This window comes from Wasmannia auropunctata, unplaced genomic scaffold, assembly GCF_000956235.1.
Source record: "Wasmannia auropunctata unplaced genomic scaffold, wasmannia.A_1.0 LD336050.1, whole genome shotgun sequence".
NCBI lineage: Eukaryota > Metazoa > Arthropoda > Insecta > Hymenoptera > Formicidae > Wasmannia > Wasmannia auropunctata.
Genome location: NW_012026840.1, coordinates 766,860 through 792,931, shown reverse-complemented (window position 1 = coordinate 792,931; position 26,072 = coordinate 766,860). Strand labels below are relative to the sequence as shown.

The 26,072-nt window shown below is 45.4% G+C and overlaps 1 protein-coding gene and 1 long non-coding RNA gene across 3 annotated transcripts in view; one reads left to right on the top strand and one right to left on the bottom strand.

The window, feature by feature from the left end:
- Positions 1-26,072, top strand: part of LOC105451526 — a 99,949-nt gene that overhangs the window by 45,093 nt on the left and 28,784 nt on the right. The gene's annotated exons all lie outside the window — the stretch shown is intronic.
- LOC105451525 (homeobox protein SIX3) overlaps positions 187-26,072 on the bottom strand; it is a 49,689-nt gene continuing 23,803 nt past the window's right edge. Inside the window, exons 2-3 of one of the 2 annotated variants that reach the window (XM_011692025.1) lie at positions 3,315-3,713; positions 187-3,059 (exon numbers count right to left, since the gene is read on the bottom strand). In XM_011692025.1, coding sequence (XP_011690327.1) covers positions 2,678-3,059; positions 3,315-3,713 — 781 coding nt within the window. In that variant the 3' untranslated portion in view covers positions 187-2,677. The remainder of the gene's footprint in view (positions 3,060-3,314; positions 3,714-26,072) is intronic. The other variant, XM_011692026.1, reaches the window with a different exon arrangement.

Genomic DNA, 26,072 nt, shown 5'->3' with positions numbered 1-26,072 from the left:
TCGCGGGATCGTGTGTCCGTGCGTTGTCGAATCCGCGCGACGAATAAATATTAAGCCATTTTAATGCGTCGATGCGTTTAACACGTTTCGTGGATTATGCGCGAAATTTGCCACTCCGTTTAACAGTCAGGACCGAATAGGATGTATAATGGATGCGAGGATGCGGACAAAATACTCATGATGGTCCGTTGTAATGTCATAATAATCTGTTAATATATTTTCGCGCGAACGTATGTACAGGCGCAAATAATAATAATAATAATAATAATATTAATAATATTAATAATAATAATGCTTCATTTCTTCTTCATATATTTATATATGTATAATTTCCGTATCGATAGTCTTTAGGTAAATTACGTAAGTCTTTACCATAATTATGTATATATATATGTATATTGTATGTATAGCGTACGTACTGCTGTAATATGTTCATATTTATAAGACGGATTATACAAGAATTTCGCTAATCAAGTCTATCTACAAGAGGAGGGCGAAAGCGTGAGGTTTCTCCTATCGTCTCGCGCTTAATAAGATCGATTTTGGCCATACCCGGCCTCGAAATTCTCTTCTACGCTCTTTTTATTCCCAGAGTGACGCAGGCCTTCCCCAAAGAGCCAGGCGATTAATGAAATATACAATGTGTCGCTAGTTTCTACTTAACCTAACGGGAAGGGAATTGGCGGGGAAGGAGCGTAAATTGGCTCATTCGGGTATCGCACTCTTTTTCTTTTTATAGAACAAGTCATGTTTCTCTCTCTCTCTCTCTCTTTCTCTCTCTCTCGTTCAGACCCGAGCTGTTCTTATAGTTTTTCTCTAGAGTATGAAGCTTTTCTCACTCTCCACATATGAGGGATTACACTGGTATAGTACACATGTACAGTCGTACTAATAACATGGATAATCGACATATAAACAATTATGCTACGAATGTAACTGAAGTCCCAAAATAATATTATAAATTTACAAAATAAAAATCGTGAACAGACTATAGACTCATATATAGTGGTCTCTTATAAAGAATGAATAAAAAAAAAAAGAATGAGTCACAAGAATTTGAGATTTATGAGAGGACCCAAATAATTTTGGAATGAAATGCAAGAAAAAGTGATGACGGAATGTATTGCTTTTATAAACCAAGTTCATAAATAAAAAATTGAAAATTATATTTTAGTAGAAGAAAGGAGCATGTTATATTATCTTTGACATTTTTGCTTTGAAAAAATCTAGAGTTTTTATGAAAATATGTGACAGCGGTGTAAGTTTATTAACACGGGATATATTTTAAGAAAAAAGTATAAGAAATAGATTAGAGCTCTTATTGGTGACCTCAGTAATATAATCTAGCACAATTGTCGTGCGTTTTCGTTAACTTTAAACAAAAAAAGGAAGATAAAAACGAAGAAAAAGAACTGCTCGTGGGTACTAGAGAATATTTCGTTGCGACTACGACATTTTTGGATTTCTCAAATATTGTAACGCAATGATCTCCATCTGCGGCTAGGTATTGGGAATTCGTATGCCTTTTTGCGCCATCGAATCTGACAATGAAACCACTGCCGTAGCGAGTCCAACTTCGAGTTCTCTCGCATTCTCATTTTGTCGCCTTGCAGGCTGCTACTTCGAGACGTCGTCAAAATGCAGGATTTTCATACAAGAAATTAATACTTTTATGATAAATAAAAAAGAAATCAAAGAGTTAAAAAAAAAATTTTCTTTAACGATTTCGAAATCACGAGAACGAAATACTGAAGTTTTTAATCATATGATTCATCTCTTCGAAACAAATATTTTTTTTGTCAGATACTTTTGCATAATCGAAACGTTTAATATAATGAAAACATAATTGAAATATATTTTCGAAAGCGTTTACTTTTCTCATGAAAATCCTGTACAATTCGCTGCTTGATTAACCATCCTCTCGGAGACTATTCATGATAGAGTATCAACTAGAAAGCGGCACTATTTACAAACTATAAGACTCACTGCATCTGGTTTCTTGGATTTCGATGAACGGACGAGTCGGGAACGTCCAACGGAAGTTATGTACACGCCCTGACCGTTCGTTTATTTTTTTCTTTTCAAAATCCGAAAGATTGCACTTATTTAGCGGATTCGCACTCACTTTTCGAAGCGTCTATTCCCGCATCTTATAAGAGCGTCCTATCACACATCACCAAATGAATTCTTCCTAAGATTCATATATAACTTCTCATATCTCCGAGTAGAATCTCTCGGCAATGTACCTACTGTACTGGTACCGTTGATTCATCTTTGTGTACATCGTTTAGCTCCTTGGATCTGTTTTTTTTTTCGGTAATGCTAACTGTCGTCGTGGAAGAAAGCCGTCTTGCTAAATACTCGTGATCACATCTTGCATCTATCTTTGAATAATCTCCGTCGGTGGTACTGTAGCTTCATTGATGCTCATCTCGGCCCTGGCGAAATTGTGAAACTTTCCGTTTAGAATGTCGCATCGGATCTGCGACGCTGCACACTCGTAATTTCCTAGACACAATCAATTCTTTTCCCGATCCATGAAGATTCTTCTGAAAACCCCCCGCCTTCATAACACCTTGAAGCGCTCGTTCGCGACGTCACCGCACCTGTAGCCCTTTTTCGACATTAAACTGTTATCTGTGCCGACGGCGTTACGCAATTCGTCGTCCTTGTCGTATCACGCGGGCGAGAAGGGCCTGTGGATCTGCGGTCTCGGATTTGCCGGCGGTGGCGTTGCGACCCTTATCAGCCCCTGACCTTGGGACTGACTCTGGGGTGTTGGTTGACGGGGGGGCGGGCTGCCTCGGGACGAGGGGGTGTGTGGGCTAGGCACGGCCACCCTCAGCGGGCCGGTGACCGACAGGTTTGCCGCCATCAGCGGCGGGCTGTGGGCCTCCGATAAGCTGTCCGAGAGACGGGATAACCCGCCATCGGATAATCGCGACGTCTCGGATATCCTAGATATTCCCTCGGACAGCTGGTGCTGGGGGTGGGGATGGTGTAGCAGGCCTTCGTGCGGATGGAGTCTCGGCGGTGGCAGACCCAGCGAATCCGGCAGCCTGTAATAGAGTAAAGAAAGAACTGCATTTTCTCTGGAGAAAATACAGCCAGCGGAATCGCGGTCTATTATGCGACATCTTGTGATTGCAGTAATATATATGTTAATAATATCAATTCGCACGTGTAATTTACGATCGATTTACAAAAAAATTCTTATTATTCGGGATAGATTGATGAAAATTGCGTAGAGTAAACAACGAAATATCTCGAAAAGAAACTGTTATGAAAAGAAATCGTCTGCTTAAGAAACTTACCTCGTCGCCGGATCACCCCTGGGTCCTACAGCCTGGAAAGGGCTCGACTCCGCGAACCTGAAAATTCCACCACCCGGCATGTTCGGATGATTAGGTTGCGGACTGTGCGGTCCGAATCGGAAGCTCGTCGGTGGAAACTTGAAAGCCGTCGTGTGACCGAATCGAAAGTGCGTCTGCGTAGGATCGAAGCGGAAATTCAAAGAGGGTGGTGGCAAAGGGCCGAGAGGTCCAAGGGGCACCGGGGACGGCTGGTGGTTCGGTGGCGGTGAGGAACTTGGCGATGGCGGTGACGTTCCTCCGAGGGAAATGTCGGACTCCTCGCTGCTGCTGCCGCCAGGCCCCGGGCTCAGAGTACGCCGCGCGTTTCCGTTTCCTTGGCCCGACTGTTGCTGCATTCTGCTGCAAATAACGCGTAATTCGCGGTTATCAACCGATATTTAACAGTGCGTTGCACACTATATGTATGTACATATTATTTAATTTATATTATATAAATTAAACAAGACAATAGACGAGGAAGAGATATACGAAGGAAAAGGAAGCGCAGCGAGAAATTACAATTAATAATGGATACTGCTAAAAATTCCAAAAGTCGCGATATATACTATTTATGCTGCAACTGCCGTATTTAATTGTCGCCATCTGGTATCGCGTAAGAAGGTAGTTGGATAAAAAAAAAGAAGGAATGGAAAGAGAAAAGGATCGTTGGTTGTATAAAGTCTAAATCGGTTAGCTTTTCAGCGAGGGAGAAGGCGCGTGTGGTCGCGATGGGAATTTTAATTCGTTCCCGCTTTAGGTGGCACACACAGGTTGTGAACGTGGTGGATACGCGCGGTACTGAAAACACTTTGTTTCCAGTCATCGCCGCGGCGGAGAGCGCGGTCGTAATTAATGAGCGCGCTCATCCTTCCCAGGTGGAGGCGGCCGAGGATTCACGGGAGAGTAACGACGATCTCCCGACGACGGGGGCTCTCGCATAAAGGAGGGGATCCACCTCATTACTCGGCAGATCACGTATAGATATGGGAAAACACGGTAAACTTCACACGCGCGCGAAATGACGAATGACCGTGCGTTAGGGTAGCCGAGGTGTGTTCGGTGTATATCGTTGGTAAAGGTAAAGGTATTAAGCCGATCTTACGCCTTAAAAAAAAAAAAGAAAAAAACGTGAGCGCTCTTCCGAGCGGCAATTAAAGATTGTCGCGATATCCCGCGATCGGATTGGAATTAATTCGTTAAGAGTCTCGAGCGAGATCACGCGCGATTATTATATGTATATGGTCTTGGGAATCGGGCGAACCGCGGATCATCCGATCGATCGCGGAATTCCGCGATGGAAACGCAAACGCGCCGGAAGTGGCGGAAAACGGAGGTCGGACCCGATAAACGTCGTCGAGAAAGCCCGTTATTTTGGAAGCGGACGATCGTGTTTATCGCCTATTGACTCGCGATTGCAAGCTGGGGGGGGGGCGGAGGTGGGGGAGGAGGAAAACCATCCCCGCTTGGAAATACAAGGATGAAGAGCGAGCGCGAGAGTCGTTCGCCATTCTGCTAAAGACAATGAGGCGTCGCGGTCGTCTTAAAAGCCTCTCGGCCGCAGATCGATCCTGTAGCGCGCGGGGGCTTCCGAGATCCTCTCGTATTTTCTTTGCTAATCGAGTCTCGAGTCGGACCCGTACTGTTACCACGGTAACGCCTCCTCGAGAGGCGGAAACGTCGGATTGTTCGTCCTCTCTCTCTCTCTCTCTCTCTCTCTCTCTCTCTCTCTCTCTCTCTCGCGATCAGGGAAAAAATGCGACGAGCGGTAACCTCGAGACGAATCATTCGTCCCCGAGAAGAAACGCGTTCGCGATGCAGATCGATCTCATTCGCAATATCTACAATTTTTAATTCCACCGAGAGAGATAATGAGATTATCGCGGTATTCCTGTTATTGTACGAAAAGTTAAGTGTTTTAGTATAATATTTTGATTAAAACCGGTGCTTGTGTGTAACTTTTAAAATAAATTCTGCAATTACCGTTCTGCAAGAGAAGAGATCTAGGCAGGGGTTGAAAAAAAAAGAAATTAATGACGTTTTTTTTTACGAGCCTTATCACGCTCGAAATACGCTTTCGCCTAAGGTTATTTAATTAACACCACGAAAATACGTCTTGCATTTTACGTGAATATTCATATGTAAGCTCCCTTTTCATCGCGCCTAATGGCGTACTCAGATAGATTAATATGACACGTCGGCGCAGAGGCGAATCCTTCCGACGGTGGTGTTGAAATAATCTCCGATCGTACGTAGCGGGTACCGCGACTGAAGAGCTAAAAAGTACGCGATGTGTTAATCAGATGAAATAGCGTCATGTTCTTGCCAACGCAATCGGGACTTGATCGTGGCTGAATTATACTCGTGAATAATGAAATAACCGGCCGTGAATACACGCGCCGTTCGATTTTGATTTTGCGCGAGCACGGTCATGGTACAAAAGACAAGAGCGGCTATTAACACGTGATTCAAGATCCGCTATCACAAGCGGGCAATCGAGTTCCGTTTTATTACTTGTGCTTTCAATTCTCTGTTCGCTTATCTCTCGTTTGTTATCTGATATATCTGTTCTGCTCATATATATATATATATATATATAGATATTTGGCAAAAGCGGGAAAGAAAGTTATGGTGCAGTTCAGTGCAGGAATAGAAAATAGAATCTAATAAAAAAAATTATTATTATTATTTTTTTTTTTCGAAAACTTGAATTCACTTGTTCATTTACTGCTTCCCGTCGACGCGGTGACACGAGTAAAATTTTCACACTTTTGCAAGTTTTGCTCATTTTTTTTTCCGTCCCTCATTCTTTCGCCCACGCCGTCGCCTTTCCCCTCGTCGCTCGCCCCCATACGCGAGACATCCGACGCGTTTTAATTATGCTCCTGGACCGCTGGCCTTTATCTTCGCCCTTTCACGAGATACCCGCACGAGAGGCGGCGGCACGACTTATTATGCGCCGGGGCCTTCCGTCCCGTCCCACGTGGTATACCACGGCGATCGTCCCCATTGAGATCGTCTTAATGTCGTGGCATTAAAGCACTCGGGGACTCGGGTGTCAATTTTTCGGCGTGCATAAAAGGAGCATTAAAAGCACTGCGGTTTAAATTTCGTCGTATACCGTGCTGCCGTCGCGGTCCGTGCTAATTGCGCTTCGATAGGCGGCGAAATCGAATCGTTTCGATACCTGATGTATAAAGCGACAGCAACGTTGTCCGTATCGATGCAACGACTTGTTCACGTCAATGGACTCTCACGCGAAATTAAAATAATTCGTAAATTGTTATGGCGTACATATTCTGAGTTGTAAAAAGAAGAAAACTGCGTAAATTAAAATATTGAATTTCAAACAGCTTGAGGCGCTAAATGAAAAGGACGATACTCCTGCAGATAAATTCGAGATATTTTTCCGTAGCAACTCGGAATATTATCCTTGACATTTAGCTGGGGGGATATTTGATTCTCACTCTTCAATTATAATAGCTGAAGCGATTAAATATTGTATTCAATCGCGTCGCTTAATCCGATCACCTGTGTGCCTTCAATCCATTAAATCAGCATGCTCGTAATTCTTGTTCTACAGAGCTATTACTTATGAATTTACACATCTTCGTAATATCTTTTAAATATTTCCGTCGGCGCTAATAAGGGATTAAGCGCGGATCCATCGGGGAGCCAGTTGTAGAATAATTTACGATCGAATTATGCCGGTCTCTCATCTCTTCTCTCGGCGACCAACATTAAATTTTCCGCCCGTCGATGTTCGGAAAAAGATTAATGAAGCGTGCGCCGTTATAATTACCATCTCCGACCGGTAAACTAGACTTTTTGCGCATTGTCTTATAGCGTTAATAATCTCGTTTACGGAACAATGCGCAAAATGTTTAAGACAATTCTAATAGACGAAAACAACGAAAATATCTCTTTACACGCACCAGATATAAAACTGAAAGAAGATATAATGTTTAAATGTTTGATACGTTTCTCTGATACATTTTTTTTATTCTCAAAAAATGTAACTGTTAGACTCATTACGAGGCAAATATTCGTTTAAACACTTGTCCGAATAAAGACGCGAATTTAACTCGTCTCTTCACGTCTCCGCCGTTTCGCTCTTCTTCCGCGTGCACTAAAAACGATTTCGTACGCACTTCGTTATGCATTTACGCGTTGCTCGTGCACGCGCGCGCGCGAGCGCGTGAATTCGCGTGGCGAATCGCAGCGCCGAAAGAGCCGCGCGATGGCAAAGGCCAACAGGTGACGTTGTACTTTCGGCGCGAGACGCGGCGGTGATTAAAAAAGAAATTCATCAGCGCGCCGGGGGAAAGTATCAGGTGCAGCGGCGGCGGACGAGAGAGGGGGAGGGAGGGAGGGAGGGTGATATGGGGGGAAGGGGAGAGGGGGACGGTGCACCGCCGCCGTTAAAGTATTTATGCCGCATGACGAGTCACTTTTGGAATCCCGCCGTATATTATAAAGTATTATGCACGGGGACGATGACCAGGGCTCAAACCGTGACGGAAGCTACTGTAATTACGCGCAAGATGGTCGTGCGTAGCCGGCGTTGGTAGCCTCCATTGATCCCCGATCGAGAAACACGCGGTGAAAGGTGCGCGCCGGGGCTTTTGTCCCGGGCCTCGGCGAGACAAGTGTCCGGCTTTATTCGAATTATTCGGAATTATGCTGAGAAATTGCGTCGCCGTCGCCGTCGCCGATGCCGCCGTCCTCGTTGCGATTCCCGTCGTTTCAATCGTCGCGCTCATATATACGTGACGCAAGTTTAACCCTGGGGGACACCCACTTGGGTTGCGTATTGAGTGTTTTTAGAAGATCGCGAATTAGTATGCAAAATGGCACTTGTGACGATCTTTATGAATATACCATAAGCTAATTACGTGTTTCTTACGATGTTATTCAGTGTAAATTATCGATTACGCTGTACATAACGTTAATTAGTGAACTTTGGAGTCGTTCGTAACATAGTTGAAAAGCTGACACGATATAATTAGCTGAACCGGCTATATAGCTGTGTCGACATATATCATTCGCCCCGCTCGATTTTTCGAGTTGAAATCGCGACCGCGCCGCCGAATCAACGCAATTCTTCAGAAACGAATTTCTACGATTTCCTTTCTCCTTCTCTCTCTCTTTTTTTTATGGAGCATTAAAAAAGCGATCGATTTCACAAAAGTCCGATATCGCGAGTGGATCTCTATCTTGAGAGTTCCGCGGGACTCTCTCTCTCTCTCTCTCTGACGAGGGATATCATTTTAACAGAATCTACCCCGGTGTCAGGGGACACCGTGGATTTCGGTGCGTGGTACGAGACCACCCCCCTCTCCCCGCCGTCCGCCCCGTTCGGACCCCGAGGGTTCGGACCAACCCCGTGCCGATGCTAAATACCCGGTGCGTACAATGGAGTACATATCGTTCGAGAATCTGAGCCATGCGAAGTCTTCCACAAAAGGTAACTGGATACCGGTACGAGGAAGAGACGGCATGTGAACAGAGGCCCCGCGATTTCAAGGAAGGTTACTGCGTACCCCCCTCGTGCCGTCCCTCCCTCCCCGCCACTCCTCACGTCGCCGTTTCACCCTCGTTTCACAACCTCTTTTTTTCGACGCTAGTTCATTTTTAATAGCCGCTAATAGAGACGTTAAAACGATACGGGCCCTCTTGCTCGACTCGGAACCCGATGCTCAATTCTTTTCTCACTATCAAGCTCTCTCACTCTCACTCGCTCTCGTTTTGCTCCCCTCGCTTATATGTATGTCTCTCTGGAGAAAAGCGCGATGCGTTCTGGCGCATTCCATTTAGGATCGTGAGGCGAGTAAACATCATAAGTGAAATAGGGTTGTAAAATTTTGATTGACTGAAGAATTCTACATTTGTTAACATTATATAAATCTATGTTCAGCTGAATGATACCGTAATTGAGAAAATAATGGCTAACTCGAAATGAAGATGAAATTGTGAAGTGATTTAGAATGATTTCTTATTTGCATATCCCGCCTCTTGCGGTTTATAAAAGAATATAGTCGTGTTAAGAGAAAATGGTGTCTGAAGAGAACTTTTGAAAGGAATTTGTTGCGCTTTCTCGTAAATCGCGCGAATCAATGGAAAAAAAACCAATTATCGCCAGGAACCTCATTCTGCGCTATGCAACAAACAGGAACGTTATTACCGCTGCGCGCAACAAAGGTGGGATATAAAAGCAAAAGCGGCGCGGCGCGTCCGCGCGTTCGTTCGTTCGCAACTCTATCGGGGCCTCTCTCACCTCCGGAGGTTACATTAGGCGGATAACACACTCGAGACAAAGAAAGGGTCTGCTCGCGCATTACGCCGGAGAGACGTTCGAGTGGCAGCGCGATGAGCGAGGCGGCAACCACGGACAGGTAGCCCATGATTTGCAACATTTTTATCCGGGCCAACATCGGGAGACGCGTCTCGCCGCGCCGCAACATGGCGACCCGGGCACGGCGGCGGGCGGTGGAAGAGGAGGAGGAGGAGGTGCGTGCGGTTTGCATTTTCTAGCCCCCCCCCTCCCCGGTTCCCGGGGTTGACAGGCCAGATCCTTTCTGTCCTCCCCGTGTGTCGCCCTGTGTCTCGGGGAACTCTTAGAGCCCGGGCAAATGTTTGCCCGCGAACAAAGAGTATCCACTGACGTGGCGACCTCACTTGTTCCGCCGTCGCGCTGCCAGCCCCCGGGTACAGGGGCCACGGTATATATTTGTGAAGATTTTTAAGTGCGCAATGCACCGACCCCGAAAACCGATACCCCGCGCGCCGTGTGTGTCCCTCCTCCCTCGGACTCTCCCTCATCGCGATCGTGCGGACGGACGGTCGCGTTCCCGTCACAGGCGAATTTCTCGTTTGTTTGGGACGAGGAAACCGCGCCGTTTTATACCAACACCGTGCGTTTTCTAGAAAACGAGAGCCACGAGTCCTCGTTACATCGACCGTTGGACATGGCGCTCTTCTTTTTTGCGAGCGCGTTACTTACAATTAGTCACAAAACGCTCGTATCTGTGTGACACATTTGCATACGAAATTATATATCCCGCTACGGTGATAGACGTCACCTTGACTTACTTACATTGAACTTAATTATCTGCCATAAGCCAGGCAATATAATTTACGATATCCTACCGTTTGATGTATAATTAATTATCGCGATGTAATTACTGACAGTCATGACTTACGTCATTGATTCGCGGCTGGATTGAATTGAATATCACTCAGCTTTTACGTGTGTATACGCGTGCGTATGGTGATGATAGCATAATGGTTATCGCATTAATTTTATAAATAGTTAACCATCTGTGTATATTACAATGGAATTGATTGATTTTAGAGGCCTATAGCGTGAGCATTTGAGATTTAGTTTCAATTGCAATACAACAGAATATAGGTAAAACAAAATAAAAATTTTTAAAAAGATTACTGATTCAAGGTAAGCCAATTATTTTAAAGATACAAATGCGAGTTCATTTACGAAATGCAGGGAACTTCAACGAAATGTGGTTTGATTTTCGATTATGTTGTATCGATTTTTTAAGCTTACCGTGGAGTCTCGTGATGGTAGTCGTGTCGCATTAGCGAAATAGGCATCACCCGTCTTTTTCCCACTCGAAGGACGCGCTCGTTGACTAGAGGAGACGACGACAAACATTTTCCTACAGGAGCGTAGACATGTCGAGTGTTTGCCCAAGCATTCGTACGAGGTACCCCCGGGTACCCTGGGTATTCTCCGTGGGAAAAATCTCCGAAAATTAAATCCTTACCCGGGTATTCACCACGGACCATGCACTAATCCCGTTGTCTCAGTCCCGCGCATACATATATATTTTTGACGGTCGACAGAAAAGACACTGGTCTCACCGGTCCCTTTTGGAAAAATTATCTGCACGACGGAAGAGAGTATCCGCGCCGGGGCAAAGCAAACGAGAGGAAAACTCGAAGACGTGTTTCGCTTCGAACACATCCGCTCGAACATCCTGCTCGAACGATCGCAAATCGACAAGTTAATGATTCGAAAGTATCTGATCGGCTATCTAAAGCGCTCTTAAAACTGGAAGGGCATGTTTTGTAGACTTTACACTGATTGCGGATCTTGTTTTTGTCCGCTTCCGTGAATCTTATGTAATGTGGCGACGCATCGTGGCGGTCATTCCCTCAAGTATTTCACAGTTGACTAAAGAAAGCGCAGACGTGGGCATTTAATGGATCGTGCAAAAAAAGAACGGGAGGCATTAACAGGAGCTGCGCGAAATGTCTACGGCTAAAATACTTTTTTCTCTCAGAAACAAAATTGTTATCTCCTGCACTCATGGAAAAGCGATGATTGAAACAGAGTAATTTAAGAATGATCCTTGGCGTGGAGGAAACGTGTAAACAGTACAGATTTAAAGGCACGCATTGTATTTTCTCGGTGGAGCAATACATTTCGAGCGTACGTTGCATTTCGCTTGAGTTTGCCGTTGGAATTAGAGTGCGCCGCGCGCGAATATTCACGGGGACACGGGCGCGCGGGAATTCGGCGTTTCATTTAATTTAATGACCCGTTCCGGAGGAGAGAAAGAGAGAGAGAGACGGAGGTCGGTACGTACATCAGAAATCGCTCGGTAAATAATTAATATGTAATCAGACTCCGTTTGTATGCGAGAGCGGTAGGGACACGAATGCCTCGTCTCATGAGGTAGGTAGCAGGGGCGCCATCGAGGCAACGCTAGAAACGAAGGGTGTTTGCCGGCAAACACCGTGAAGGGCCTCTTAACGTATCCTAAACGTGTGCGTAGGGTTCTTTTTGTCAGGCGAGGTGACGCGGTAGATGGAATCAGAGAGAGAGAGAGAGAGAGAGAGAGAGAGAGAGAGAGAGAGAGAGAAGAGAGAGAGATGGAAAGGGAGGGAGAGAAAGTATAAGAGGAACTTACTGATGTTCATCTACTTGCTTTTCACGGCAGATTGACACGGAAATGGAAGGTTCTTGAAGAAGTGCCGGGAGAAACAATGAAGACGAATACGTTTCCCCGTCTAAAATATTCCCTTTCGTCGCCGCGCGTATATATATACTCTTATTCTTCCTCTTAACTTTTACGAAGCGCGTTCATCGCGGCGACATTTGAAACTTATTGAACAATCTATCTTACAGAATCTATCGAGTTTTGGATAGATCCTGTGTGGTGGTTACTATAGTCCGATACAGTTGCCTACCGGAATTTACCGTTCGTCTATATACAGTTTCCAGGCGGTTGCACCCCGGTAGAGTTTCGAAGGAGCTACTTTGTAGGTGGCCGTCGGCGGAACGAATTCTAACTGTTCGCGAGACTCGGGGAAACAGGACGAGATCGAAAGAGCCGCGCTACACAATCGATGCCTCTCAATTATCGCATGACGAGAGGAGAGGAGAGGAACCTCAATGGCATCCGATTGAGGCACGCGCCGTCGCTTAGAGACTCTCCGAGGTTCGAGGGCCCTCGAATCGATTCGAGTCCCGTGGCACACTTCGGGGCAAATTAAGTTTCGCTCCTGAAATATGCCCTCTCTCTCTCTCTCTCTCTCTCTCTCTCTCTCTCTCCTCTTTCTTTCTGCAGCTCTCCTCCGTGCGTTTCGTCTCCGTCAGCGATCTCGTTCAACGGCGGCGTTGCGAATTACCGCGAGACGTTTATTTCGTCCGGCGGAACGGACTCGCGGTGAACGAAAATTCTGCGGTTCGGATGAATAGCCTCCTTCTCCTGCGCGCGATAAAAAGCGGATAGGAAGCCGCAGCGTAAAAAGCAGCTCGCGAATTCCCAAAGGTGGCGATTTAGGATTGCATTTCTCGACTAGAGCCCAACTACTTAGAGACAGAAAATATATTGGTATTTTCTCATTTATATCAAATTCATTCTTAACATGATAGCGTGATTCCCTTTCTTTCCCTTCCCCTCTCTGTGTTCACTTTGAAAATATAATTACTGACTGGTACTATAAATCTCTTTGAGTCAGAAGAAATTACGAAGTAATTTTTGAGAGATAATCTTGAAAGGAAGAAGTGTACAAATAGCAGTCATTGATCGACGTCTCGACAATTATAATACGAATATAAAAGATTGATGAAAAGTGCTTCTCGCGTCGTGTCTGGTTGAAAGTTGTTGGCCCAGTTAACAAAGTGCACGCTGCAATTCTTTCATGAATGTACGTATATATCATTGGAACGGCGAGAAAGAGAGAAAGACAGAGAAAGGGGGGATACGGTGGCGAAAGAGATCCGTGGGTGCAAAAAGAGGAGGCAACCTCCGGTATAACCTCTCGCTTGCATCGCGCCTGCACGCACGCTCAATTAACCATATTCAGGGAAAAAGATTTGCCGTCCAAATTCTGCGCGACAGCCCGTGAAGCTCGTGTTCATCGCGAGCTCTCGATCGAGAATCGGGCGGGGAGGGGGGAGAGGGAGGAGGGGAAGGACGTTGTCGTCGATCGCGAAGGAGAGATCGGCCGAGGAGGAAGAGGAGGGGGTAGAAAGCGCGGGAGGCCCTATTGGGTGTTATCGTTATGTATCGTTTTTCAAAGAGTTTCTACCCCATCCATCCCTCTTTCCATCTTCTTCGTTTCTTCTTCTTCTTCTTCCTTCTATCCGCGACTTCCCTCTCCTCCTCCGCATCGTCTATCTCTTCCGCTGCCTTTTTGTCTCCTTCGGCACGAAGAACATCGTATATACCGGCCGCGGTCGGGGTATAAGATTTCACGTGTATACGCAGGACGGATCAGATTGGCCTGGCCTTAAGCCGTCGCAAATTACCCCGTAAGCCTTTTAGTCGTCGTGTGTGTTTGGCTGGCTGCGCCCTAGACTCCGTCCTCGCCCCTCCCCCCCTCTCCTCGCCCTCGGCTCTGCATCCGTCCCTTCTGTTGTCCACCCCTCCCTCCCTCCCTCCCGCACACGTTATTATTTTGTTGCTCCGTAATATTCTCGAGACCCCCGTGGGGCTTGCCAAGCCACTCTAAAGGGAATCTAACTGGAGCTTGTGCCTTGGGGTACGTTGCAGTGAGTGATTCTAAACGGTGGATTGTCGTAGTTCAAGTCAGAGTCTCCCAAGTTTAAATGCGCGACGTTTCTTCAAGCTTAATCTTCGGTGGCCCGAAAGCGTAATTGCGCACGAAAACATTGCAAACATCGAATTTTTGCGAACGATGATTTATCGGATTTGCTCTATTCTTTAAATGAACATCAAATTAAATAGTCATTAGAATTCAATAATATCACTAGGTTGTTAAAATATTTTGTAATTATCGTAAACGTGCTTATACCTACTTGACTCAATAAAGACGCGATTTGTGTTACGAGAGGTGGAGATTTAAAAATGTCTCTTAGCACATCTCTTGAATACATCTTCTTTAGCGTGCCGCTAAGGTTCAAAAGACCAAGACGCCAGGCCCTGGGGGCGCGGGAGTAAAAATTTAAATTTAACGCAATTCCGGGTGATTACCACGGCCCGTGCTCTGATACACCCCTTATGTACCCACCCCTTGATTGGCTTACATTGTCGATGCTTAACTGTTTCATGCACCAGTGACCGACTAGGGGGATATCATTGCGCGCGATAGGGGTAACGCTTTCATGGCCCGAGGCGTGGGTATCGTCATTGTCGAAATTCAAATGTAAAAATTGTAACGCGAACGTCGATAACGCGACACGCCGCGCCGCGTATTTCGCGTCGGACGGGCTGCGAGCGAAATCGTTTTTCAAATTTCATCCGCGCGAACGAGCGCTTTTGCCGGATGGGCGAGCCAACAAAAAAGTTTGTGAAGTCCGTTTAATTTAAAAATTCATTACAGCAATTTTTGCCACGGCATTATCCATATCGCGTAATAACTCTGGAATATGAGAGATCGATAACGCGTGCATTTTTAAATACAAAAGACGGAGAATGCATGTTTGAACATGGCATTTGACGAAATGTGTATGTTTTCCGGCTTCTCAATATAAAAAAAAAAATCTCTATTTCGAGAAAAATAATACAAATATCGCGCATCTCTTCTGTTAGATCTGTCTCAGAGGTAATCCACTTTCGTATTATAGACCTGTAACAAGTCACATGTACGATCGTTTGGCGAGAAAAAGGATCGAATTCTCCGCGCGTTATCTCAGAGGTAAGGCCATGCCCAAGATAACACCCGATCGCTTGGCCTAACTATAATACTCGTCTCGTACATGCGTGCGGCACGCTGCGGACAGTAACACATATGCGCATCGTGTGCAGGACTACGGGAGATACCATCTCATTCAAGGATCAGGATCGGGAGGACCCGTGGTGTTGCATTACATCACCGGTTATGGTTATCCCTTGATATACCGGGTGTTCCCTTAACGAGACCACAAACGAGCGTCGTGTTACCGAGGTTGGAGGATCTTTAGCGCTCGGCTCGGAACAAAAGAAATCCGAAGTTCTGCGTTCCGTATTATAGTAAGAAGCGAGTCTAGCCTGTATCGACGTCAACCGAGCGAAATCTCGGTGCGTGTATCTATGTAAGTCGACTCGCTTTCCGGCGGCCGCGACGGAAAATCTCCGTGTACGTCAGAATGTATAAAACATAACGTTTTGAAAAAACAGGTATAAGACGTAATAGTTATACCATTAAATTATCTGTGCTCCTTGGCGCATTAGTCGCAAATTACGCAAATATCCGCAAATGAGATGTGCGCTTGTGGAGAGGCACAGATATATGTACATATATAATATAAATATATTTAATACCCGATAATCACCGGTAGTTTATTATCTTTACGCGATCAAGACGGAGAAGCATTAATGTCTACACCAGCCCGAGACGATAATTTGATAATCCTCGATAATGCGGTTCATCGAAGAGAAAATGTGCACGATGCGGCATGAGGAGATAGGCGCGAGAGGAAGAAGAAGCCTTCTATATCGTATCGTATCGCGCGTAAATGCCTGTGTCGTAAGATTTACTACGTCTGATTAAGCAATTAAACGGCACGCCGCAGCATTTCGCGATGTTTTTGCCGCGCGCTCAGGATCGTCTCGCTTCCTCGTTATACACTCTACCAGTTTTCGATACGGAGGCCTGTCAGATTCCCCATACATTCATCCGGTTCTCCCGTTCGCCTCTTCGCTCCGGTATCCCCCGATCGGACCCGGGAAGGTATATGACAGAGGGAGGGGAGGAGAGGAGAACGGGGGAAGAATATGTCAGAAATCTCGTCACGGTGTACCCCGCGCTAATTGTCGCTATAATCTACGTGGCGAGACCGAAATTCCAGGTTGTTAGAGGCTAACGATTGCGCGCCGGGCGACGAGAAAGGGAGTGGGAAGGGGAGAGGCCGGGAGGTGGGACGTTAATTATCGCGGCTAATAACGCGACTACGCGCCGTATAGCTGCGAGTCGAACCCCGACTTCCCGGCTTATCGTCTCTTTCTCTTTCTCGCCTCGGCTATTCATCTCTCAATTGCGACAACTACCTTTGAAATATAACGCGAAATGTTTTATGAAAAAAATTTTTTATACCTATATACAAAAATAGATAAAGAAATTATTATTTTAAGGAATAAAAAAAATGGAAAGAGTTACCAATACTAAAATATATGCAAAAAATGTTTATCTCGAAAAATAAAGTATAACATTCTATTTTATATTATATATATATATATATATATATAACTTTATACATGAAACTTATTATTTTTTTATGTACATATAAAATTTATATATACATAAAAATTTAATGCCATGCTTTTTGCACATGAAAATCTTGAATTATGAAAGCTTAAATGCTGTCTCAACGCGAAATTAGATTCATCAGGACGAGAGGCGCAGAATCGAGCCGTGGAAATCGAGCGGCTTCGTCGGGCAAAAATCCGTTTAGCTAATTTTTGCCCGGCGACGCGACGCGCGCCCCACGGCGCCGGTTGTTGATTCATTTTATTAATTTTTTTCATTCTTCGCGATAATTCGATCGGAGCAGGCAGGAAGACGCGTTTTCGACGGTTGGCGAGTTAAGGACATTATCAGTAGTCACCTCGAAAATGCCGCCGTTCCGGTGAGTTCCTCCGTTTGCTTCCGATTCGCGAGAAAGGATGCGTACAATTTCTTTTCAGATAGATTCCATTTTTCATTAAAGTTAACGACTATTCATCTCTTCCTTTTGTTTTGTAAATGTTTTTTAACGTATAAAACAATGCACTGAAAGCACTAAAAGGCAATCTAAGAAATTCTGTAATAAGGAAACATGAATATGCATTTCTGTCATTAATCTTAAAGAAAAATTATTTTCAATTAATATTAAAATTCATGTAAATGTAAAAGGAGAAATGCAAGATACTCTATTTACACAAAATAAATTGCAAGATACATGGTACAAGATCGAAAACCTGCAGGAATCGAAAAGGTTCCTGAAAAAATACGATAGCAAAGGTTTCGTCGTGATAGCGAAAGGACGAGTCGTTGACCGGACCGTTGGGAATAAACGCAGCCGGGAAGAAAAATTAAACGCATTCGGAATCCCGTAGGGTGGGTGGGAGGGAGGAGGCGAATCAATTTCTGACGTGCTGCCCGTGCGCGTGTAAACCAATTTCAGGCAATTTCGCGTCAAGAATAGCCTCTTCAACAATGAATTGACCCACGCGAGGACCTTTCCAATTTTAACCGATCTCGAGAACGCTCCTTCGAGAGCGCTCCGGCCGCCTTCGGCCCGGAAACTCCTCTTATATCCCTCCGTTAAACGATCATGGAACCACGTCGAATTAGATTCGCCTGAATTTCCCTGACCGAAAAAGAGAGAGAGAGAGAAAGAGAGAACGACTTCGTCTGCGACTATTTTTCCGCGGATCTGTCCTTAGGTTTTTTGCCATACGCAAGCACTTTCTACATTTCGAGCAATCGTGTGTGTCAAGTGTTTTCAGATGTATATCAATATAAAATTCATAAGGTGCATAAAAATTACCGGAGTATTTTAAATACTGTTAATTTGTTAACACAGAATAAAAGAATAAGAAATCTTCTAGACAATCTCTAGTCTCTAGATCACTATTGTGTGTAGATCACTATTGTACTCGCGTATCGTCCTCCGAGGAAATTAGAAGAGATTTGTCGATTGCATCTCTCGGGAATTAACGACGCCACGGCGATTCTGTGGCGCGAACATTCACTCGTATGCGTGTGTCCGAAGTGAAATTAACGAATCCCTGGTCCCCGGAGGCAGTGGAATATCCCGCGTCCGCGGGAGCGGTTGCTTCGACTCCGGCGTAATGTCGGATATATATTCCGCCTGATATTACCCAGCCCCTTTTCAATGTTCCGAGTTCTTGAAGTGTCAAATTTAATAAGCTGCATTGCTCCCTGCCGACGAAGATGTGTTTCGAGAAGAGGAAGCTCGAATTTTCCCTGTCGTAACATTTAAATCCAAGCGAACGATGGATAACTTGCCTCTTTTTTTTAACCATTTCGAGATAGGGTGCAATACGATTTTGAACGATACAGTTTTCTCAAATGCAAATTTTTATTAAAGAAATAAAGAATAATCCCAAATTTGTCAAAAAAATTTACATAATAACACGCGTAAAGAGACAAATGCTGAGTTATTTTGTATAAAAAAATTCGTACAAAGGGACAGCCGTATTTCTCGTTGAATTTTTCGAATCAATATCCGGCACGTTAATTCAATCAACGCACAGCATAAAATTCGCTTAGGCGCCGTCTGGAAACTTATTATACGTTTAATCCCAGGAAGGGGTATCGAGCTTGCGTTTCAAGGAAACACTGTTAAGAGTGTATAAACTTGTTCACATTGGCTATTCTGTTTTTTTCCCCCCTTCCCCATTTTCGTTGTGCATTTATGGTTTCTGCAATCCTCTCGCGTATTGCGTTGTAACGGCACACAACGGTGTCATAACGGATCGTCTAGAGCTGCGTACGAAACAGCGCGCAGCTCGTCTATCGATTCTCGGCGTGCTGCAGCAGCGGTGTCTAGGAAAGAGCAGGGTGAAAGGAGGCGGCAAGAAGCTGCGATATTGCGTTTAAGGCGAACATGGCGCAAACGACGGGCAACTAATTACAGCTTTGATAATGACCAAGCCCTTGTTAAGGCAACGAGCCAACGCTGTTACACGCGCGCGTGCGCGCGCGCGCGCACACGATATCGTTAGCTTCAACGAGATCCGCACAGAGTAGCAACGATGTTAGCACTGTCGTGAAGTTTCATACCGCTCGCAGGATGAAGCATGCACAATGCTCATTATAAAGCAGCAAGTTAAACGGCATATAATTAAGAATAATTAGTCACTCAATCTAAATAATAAATGATACAATTTAATAATAATTTCAAACGATGTGTTATTTAAGCACGAATTATTATTCCACAATTATTAACACATTCGTGTATATATATTTATATATCTATATGTGTTTGCTACTTCTCTTGCGAAGCAGGTGAAGATATATTCGTTCCTTTGTTTTCGAATTCTTTTGTAAAATATAAAAAAGAAACAGCCTTATCGAGACTCATATCCCGGAAGCCGTTTTAATGACGGCGAGCAAAAAATTCGTGCTCGAGAGGGTCAAGTGATATCCGCGGACGGTGAATAGGTGGAAGTTTCGAAATTAATCTTCGCATCCCATCGCGATCCTCGGGGTACCTGCGAAACGCGGTAGCGGGATTACATGCAGATTTCACGTGCCGCGACGACGACGCGCAGCCAGTCGTTGCAGGTTTTTGCACGCGTTTTCGATAGGTGGACGCGCGAACACACGGACGCGTCGGCGAACGAGCACGCTCGTGCTCACGCGCAGATGATATCCCCGGCCCGCGTTTGTGCGTACGCGTGTGTGCGTGCGCGCGCGAGTATGTGTGTGTGTGTGTGTGTGTGTGAAAGGAGAGCGAAAACCGCAAGAAAGACACGGCCGCGCAAGAAGAACCGACGGGATACGCATGTTGTATGGTATATACGTCGGTAGGTAATTAACCCGTTATCTCCGACATCCGGTCGCGATTAATTTCACGTCTCACCGTGCGGCGCGATATTCTTCACGCGTGTCACGCGTCCGCGGCGACATCGAGCGACATTAATCGACCGACGGCTTTTCAGCCGTGCAAATTAGTGTGTCCGGCATCGATTTTTCGAACCCGACTGCACGACCCGTTTTTTTTTTCTTTAGTTCTTCCTTTTCGTCGAAATAACGAAGGCGGATCGGTGGCTTAACGACGTGCGTTGCATTTTCTTACCGTTATAGAGTTTCGACTTCGATTATTTTTGCCGCCAAGTTCTTGGATTATTGGTTCGTAATAGACGAATCGATTGAACATGTTCTCGAAGTATTATCTCTTGAGGACCGGTTGGCGCGTTTTATAACTTTGTAATGTAGCCGGTAGCACAACCGGTTTCTTGCTTAGAAAGCGATCTCTTTTTTCGATATCACCGGTGTACTATCGCATATCGATTTGTCGGACGATAAGCACCGGCGGTGTTGTAAACGGCAAAATAATCGTCGGGAAGCGGCGGCGGCGGCGCGGCGGCCGCTAATGCGTTTAATATTTGCCTCGACGGTAAAAAAAAAAAAAAGAGGACTTTATCAAAGAGCATCGGCTCTCGCGAATCGATGACATCTTGACCACGAAAATCATACAAGTGCGCGAGTGGGATCGATGCTCCGGATATGCGCGATTCGAATATATGAGTTACTGTCTCAAGGTGACAACGAGCGGTTGATTTCTCGATCTTCGTTCAAAATGACCGGGCAAGTATTCTCGGTTGAAATTTTGCAGGGCCGCTATCCTTTTGTCCGCGGCCAATCTTAATGGCTCTTACGGCAACGTTATACGGCAACGCGTGCATCTCGATCATTATACGCTCGCGTAACGTCTCAATGCATCCAGCGTAATAATCTCAGCGCTAATTAGCGGGACGGTTACGACAGCGGGATGTTTGTACGAATTTTTGTGCAGCCCGCAGCGTGAGAAAGGATTCGCGCGCGACGTAGGTACGCGACGGCGATTAATTTCAAGGGTAGCCGCGCAATCGCGGGATGATGACATCAGAATTTCTGTGCATTTCAGTAACGCAACGAATGCTGCTCGCCCGTCGCCATTTGCGTCTATCATTGCGTAACCGCTCGCTCGATCGAGCGCTCGCGCGCGCGCGCGGTTCTTTGTACGACCGCCAGACGCTCAGCGTTTCGATATTTGTTACTTTTCCATTTCCGCGCATGTAATTAGAGCGGATGCCGTGCGTGCGCGCGTGCGAGCCGAGCTCGCCTACGCGTCTCGATACAAGCAAAATATGACAGTATAAGAATTACATTTGTCTATCTTGGCATATATACCATATTATAACAGACGTTACGTAATGTTTTATTAAAAAATGTAATGATATTATGCACGTTTTACATTTTACAAAAGACCTATTGTAATTATTTAAATATTCTAAAAAAATATATAATTGATTTTGATAAAATATAATTTTTATATATGTTACAAATATAGTGTCGTCATACCAGCTTTACAGCAAAATGTTGCAAAAAAAAGGGGAGGGAATATATTTTAATTTATAATATTATCTTCGTTTATGTATGCGCGAAAAATTAGCCGCGTGATTTTTGCGATTTTGAAATCACGAGACGCTGTTGCGTGTTATCGTTTTTCATTTCGTCTCCTTCCACCGACACGATGAAATAATTTTTTTTTTCAGTAGAACGCGAGCATGGAAACCAACTTAAAGGATCGCGATCGCACGTAATTACCAGGGTCGAGATTAATAGAATTGCTTGTTTGCGCAAAGAACGACTTTTTGTGTCGAAATTGCCGTAATGCTGGAACGATATGTACGAGTAAAAAATTAAAAAGTTGCAACCGGGGATTCTAATCACACCGGTTCTCGGAATTTCATAAAGCTTTACATTGAGTTTGCATTGGTTTCCAGTTTTGGAAATTGAGCTTCTCCGTTTCAGATAAGATTATTGACGAAATAAAGGAGTTCGATTTATTCGTCCCACGTTGTCCACTGTCAAGTGTTAAGTTTCGTAACATTCGATCCTTCGAGCGTCTCTCACGCCGTGCCGAATCCGCGCCGAGGTACAGAAGACAGAGGCGACGATGACGGCCAGGTGGTCGGAGCATTTCTATTTAGGCGCTCGGGCGAGATAGGAAAACGTTTCGATTCTACAAAACTATATGGGGAACCGGTTTCGAACGATCCTGTTGATCGATTAATGGTTGACTTTTTCCTCGCGTCGTCGGCATCGGACGATTTATAGAGCCGCGCTCGTGTTGGCTGGTAGTCTTAAAGCCGTCACGTTAGCCACGAACGCCACCGCTATATTCGTCTGCACGGATGGTTGAGCGCGGCGAATCGCGATTATAGGCGCGCGCGGGAGCTGCGCCACGCGCAACGCGAAATCCGATAATCGAGATAATGTTTGCGGCGGCGATCTCCGGGGACAAGGTGGCGAGCGACAAATTCGCCAGAACCGCTATATATGCATTTTCTTATGTAGCTATCCTTACCTCCGATCATGCCGCGCTGCCTCGCGCGTATGTTACAGATGGCTCGATATAAAACGTTGCCGCGCGCGAGTACTCGTATTGACGAGTTACATCGCGAAGAAGCGCGAGCACGCTAACGTAACGACGCGGAAAGGCGGAAACTTCCACGGTTCGAGCGCGGCTCGGGCGAGCGAGGCTCACCGTGATAGCGAGGCGAGGTAAAACCGTAAAAAGTATACCGCGTATATAACAAGGTGCCCGACGAGTACGTACACGCGTGCTCGCGCTATCTTCTAATTTGCTGCACGTATACCTACTACGACGGCCTCGAGAATTAAACATGATAGCACATGACGCTGTGATCTCGCTACAACGCAATATTTAATTTCGCATTAGTTTAATTAATGTCGCTCTTTGATAAGTATATTAACCATTAATTAACATGGGACTTAGTGTGGTTACAATACGATAATTCGAAACATCCGAGGAATTGCGAATCTTACAGGTATAATAAAACTGAAACATTCATATAGATATATTTAATATACAAGACTGTTGGTTTTTTTCCTCTTCACAAGTTTTACGATTAATATTAAATAAAAGGACGGGCTTCACGGTCGATTAAAAAATGCTCAACGGGCAAAATGATCGTTAAAGGGACAGATTCGAATACCGGGGAAATGTCAAATCTCATTATAACCTTTTTCCAGTTGACCGTAAAATTCGGTTTAGCATGTTATTCTGCCGGACCCTCCAATTACCGTATGGCAACTCGCGAGTGAACAAAGACAAAGTACAAACGTGCACGGTGCATTTTTCGGTGGCGTAGCACTACGGAACTACCGTATTTTTGTGCTGCGACCAAAACGGGAAAGAGAGAGAGAGAGAGAGAGAGAGAGAGAGAGAGAGAAGAGAGAGAGAGAAAGAGAGAGGGGCTTGTATCGCGACCTCGGATCTTCGCCGGTAAAAAGCCCGCTTTTCTCCGTAAATTAAAGGCCCGCGGCTATTTTCGGTGGCGGATGTGACGTTGCAGCCTTCGGAAGTGGCCCTTTTTGTCGAAGCCACAGTTCGGACCCGCGGTCGGCCACTTAATGACCGGTACGCTGCCCCTCGTTCATGTATTCAGGGGGACGTAGTTCAAGAATGTGAAATGTATCGTTCAAAATGTACTTTGGTCGCATTGTTTTCTTGAAAAAAAAAATATATTAAAATTCGATTATTGGTCACGAATATCGCTTCACGATGAAAGTTTACTTTATAAGGAGATACACGAATCTACATTATTTCGTCGACAAAATACACGTCATCGATTTTCGCATCTAAATTTGTAAAAAAAAAAGAAAGGAAGCGATGTTAAGAGTTGAATGGAGTACTGCATATGTGGCACAATTATTCTACTGGATGGATCGGTGACAAAAAGCCATCCGAGTAATGACCTTCTCTTTGCACGATAATGATCCCCCGATAATTCGGGACACATGTAAGAAGAAGCGACCCGTTGGAGAGGTTATAATGACGGTGTAACGAAACGCGGATCCCGAGAAGCGTGTTTCGCCCGTTTTCTCCCTTCCATCGTTCGTTCTTCGTATGCACCTTGAAAGAGAACGAATGAGACGGCGGTTTCTTCGCGGTCTCGAGGTTTAACAGGCGTGCAGCCCCGTTCGCGAAAACGACGGCGACGCTAACGGGGTTTGTTGGGTCCTCGTTAAATGCCAAATATATGTAAGAAATCGCGACGCGGAATTGGACAGCTTAAATCTGCATACAAAATCACGCAAATTGCGTGATATTTTACAAACTTTTGTTCGGCTTTTCTCTCAATACTTTTTTAATTTTTTATTTTTTAATACAAGCTTAATATTTGTGTCATATAATTTTTGATGATATCTCTTATAAAAGAATATGCTCTTTATGATGATATTTCGTGTGTATATGCAGGCACTTTGTCGAATACTTCCTTGAAATTGATTTTAGCACGATTCTTCGAGGGCTTTCATCGCCCGGCGAATTTCACCGCGAAGAAAACACGTCGTGTTCCCCGCGACGATCTCTCGCGATGAGAAGCAGGAAACTCCGAGCCGAAGCAGCAGCCAACTGTCGTTTGCCGGTGGTTACGTCGCATAACTTTCCGCTTTGACGTCGCGTATCATTCGCGATTCCGCGCGGAATTCCGCGTATATACCTGGGTTCGCGTAATCCGAAAGAAGTATCGGAACGCGCGCGTAATACGCCGGGAATGACGAGGAAATGTTTCGCGGCCGTGTAATTCATCACGTCGCCCGGTTGTCGATTGTGACAACTCTATTCAGGGAGGACTTACGCGGCAACGATCATTATAATATGTATTTAGAGAAACTGAGGCGCGATGTATATAGGGCTGCTGCACGAACGAGATGAAGTACCCAAAGTGATATAAGTAATTACGTGGCGATATGTAACATTATCGATTGATCTCGGTTTTCATCATTGCTCCCGAGTTCCCGTTATGACATTGTCCGCGCTGACATCCGGTAACAGATACAGCCGAGCCGGCGTATAGCATTATGCTCTCACAATCAGTCAATTCGTTCTCTTCCTTTAGAAAGTCCTTCCGACAGAGAACGCATTGTTCCCGGATATACCATTACGGCCAATCGCAATCTCACGCTGCCATCGAGCCAGCCACTTCCTCAGTATTCGATACAGTACTTTATTAAATTTGATTACGGTCATCATCGCCGTCTTATAGCCGGGCCATTAGCGGTCGGGGCATGTCGCCTAATATGCCACTCGGCATGGCACGAAGATTTATATACGCCCGGCGCGACGTATATAATAATTAGGATTCGCGAGGTGGGAGACAGAAAGAGAGAGAGAGAGAGAGAGAGAAATGGGGACGAGAGCAATTGACTGTTCTCTTACGCGTTTTACTGCGCGCGTTGGCAGAAAAGGTTGGCAACGTGGGTCCGGCTCTCGCGGCCATGCGGTTAATTATGCCTTACTAACCAGCCGGAGGTGAGGCCCCCATCTGGGTCCTGGAGGCAGAGGGCCCCAAAGGCAACCACGGGCACGATGGCACGACGATAATCGCAAATTGGATTATAATTTGCGGGAGATAAGTCACGCTCGTCACCTCGACTGCGAAATGGCCGAGGGTGTCGTGTAGAGAGGGGGGGGGGTGAGGCGGGGGGAGAGAGGAAGGCCCGTAGAAAGAAACCGCGCCGGTCTCTTCTCGAGAATCGCAGCGGTTATATCCTTTTCCCTCCCCC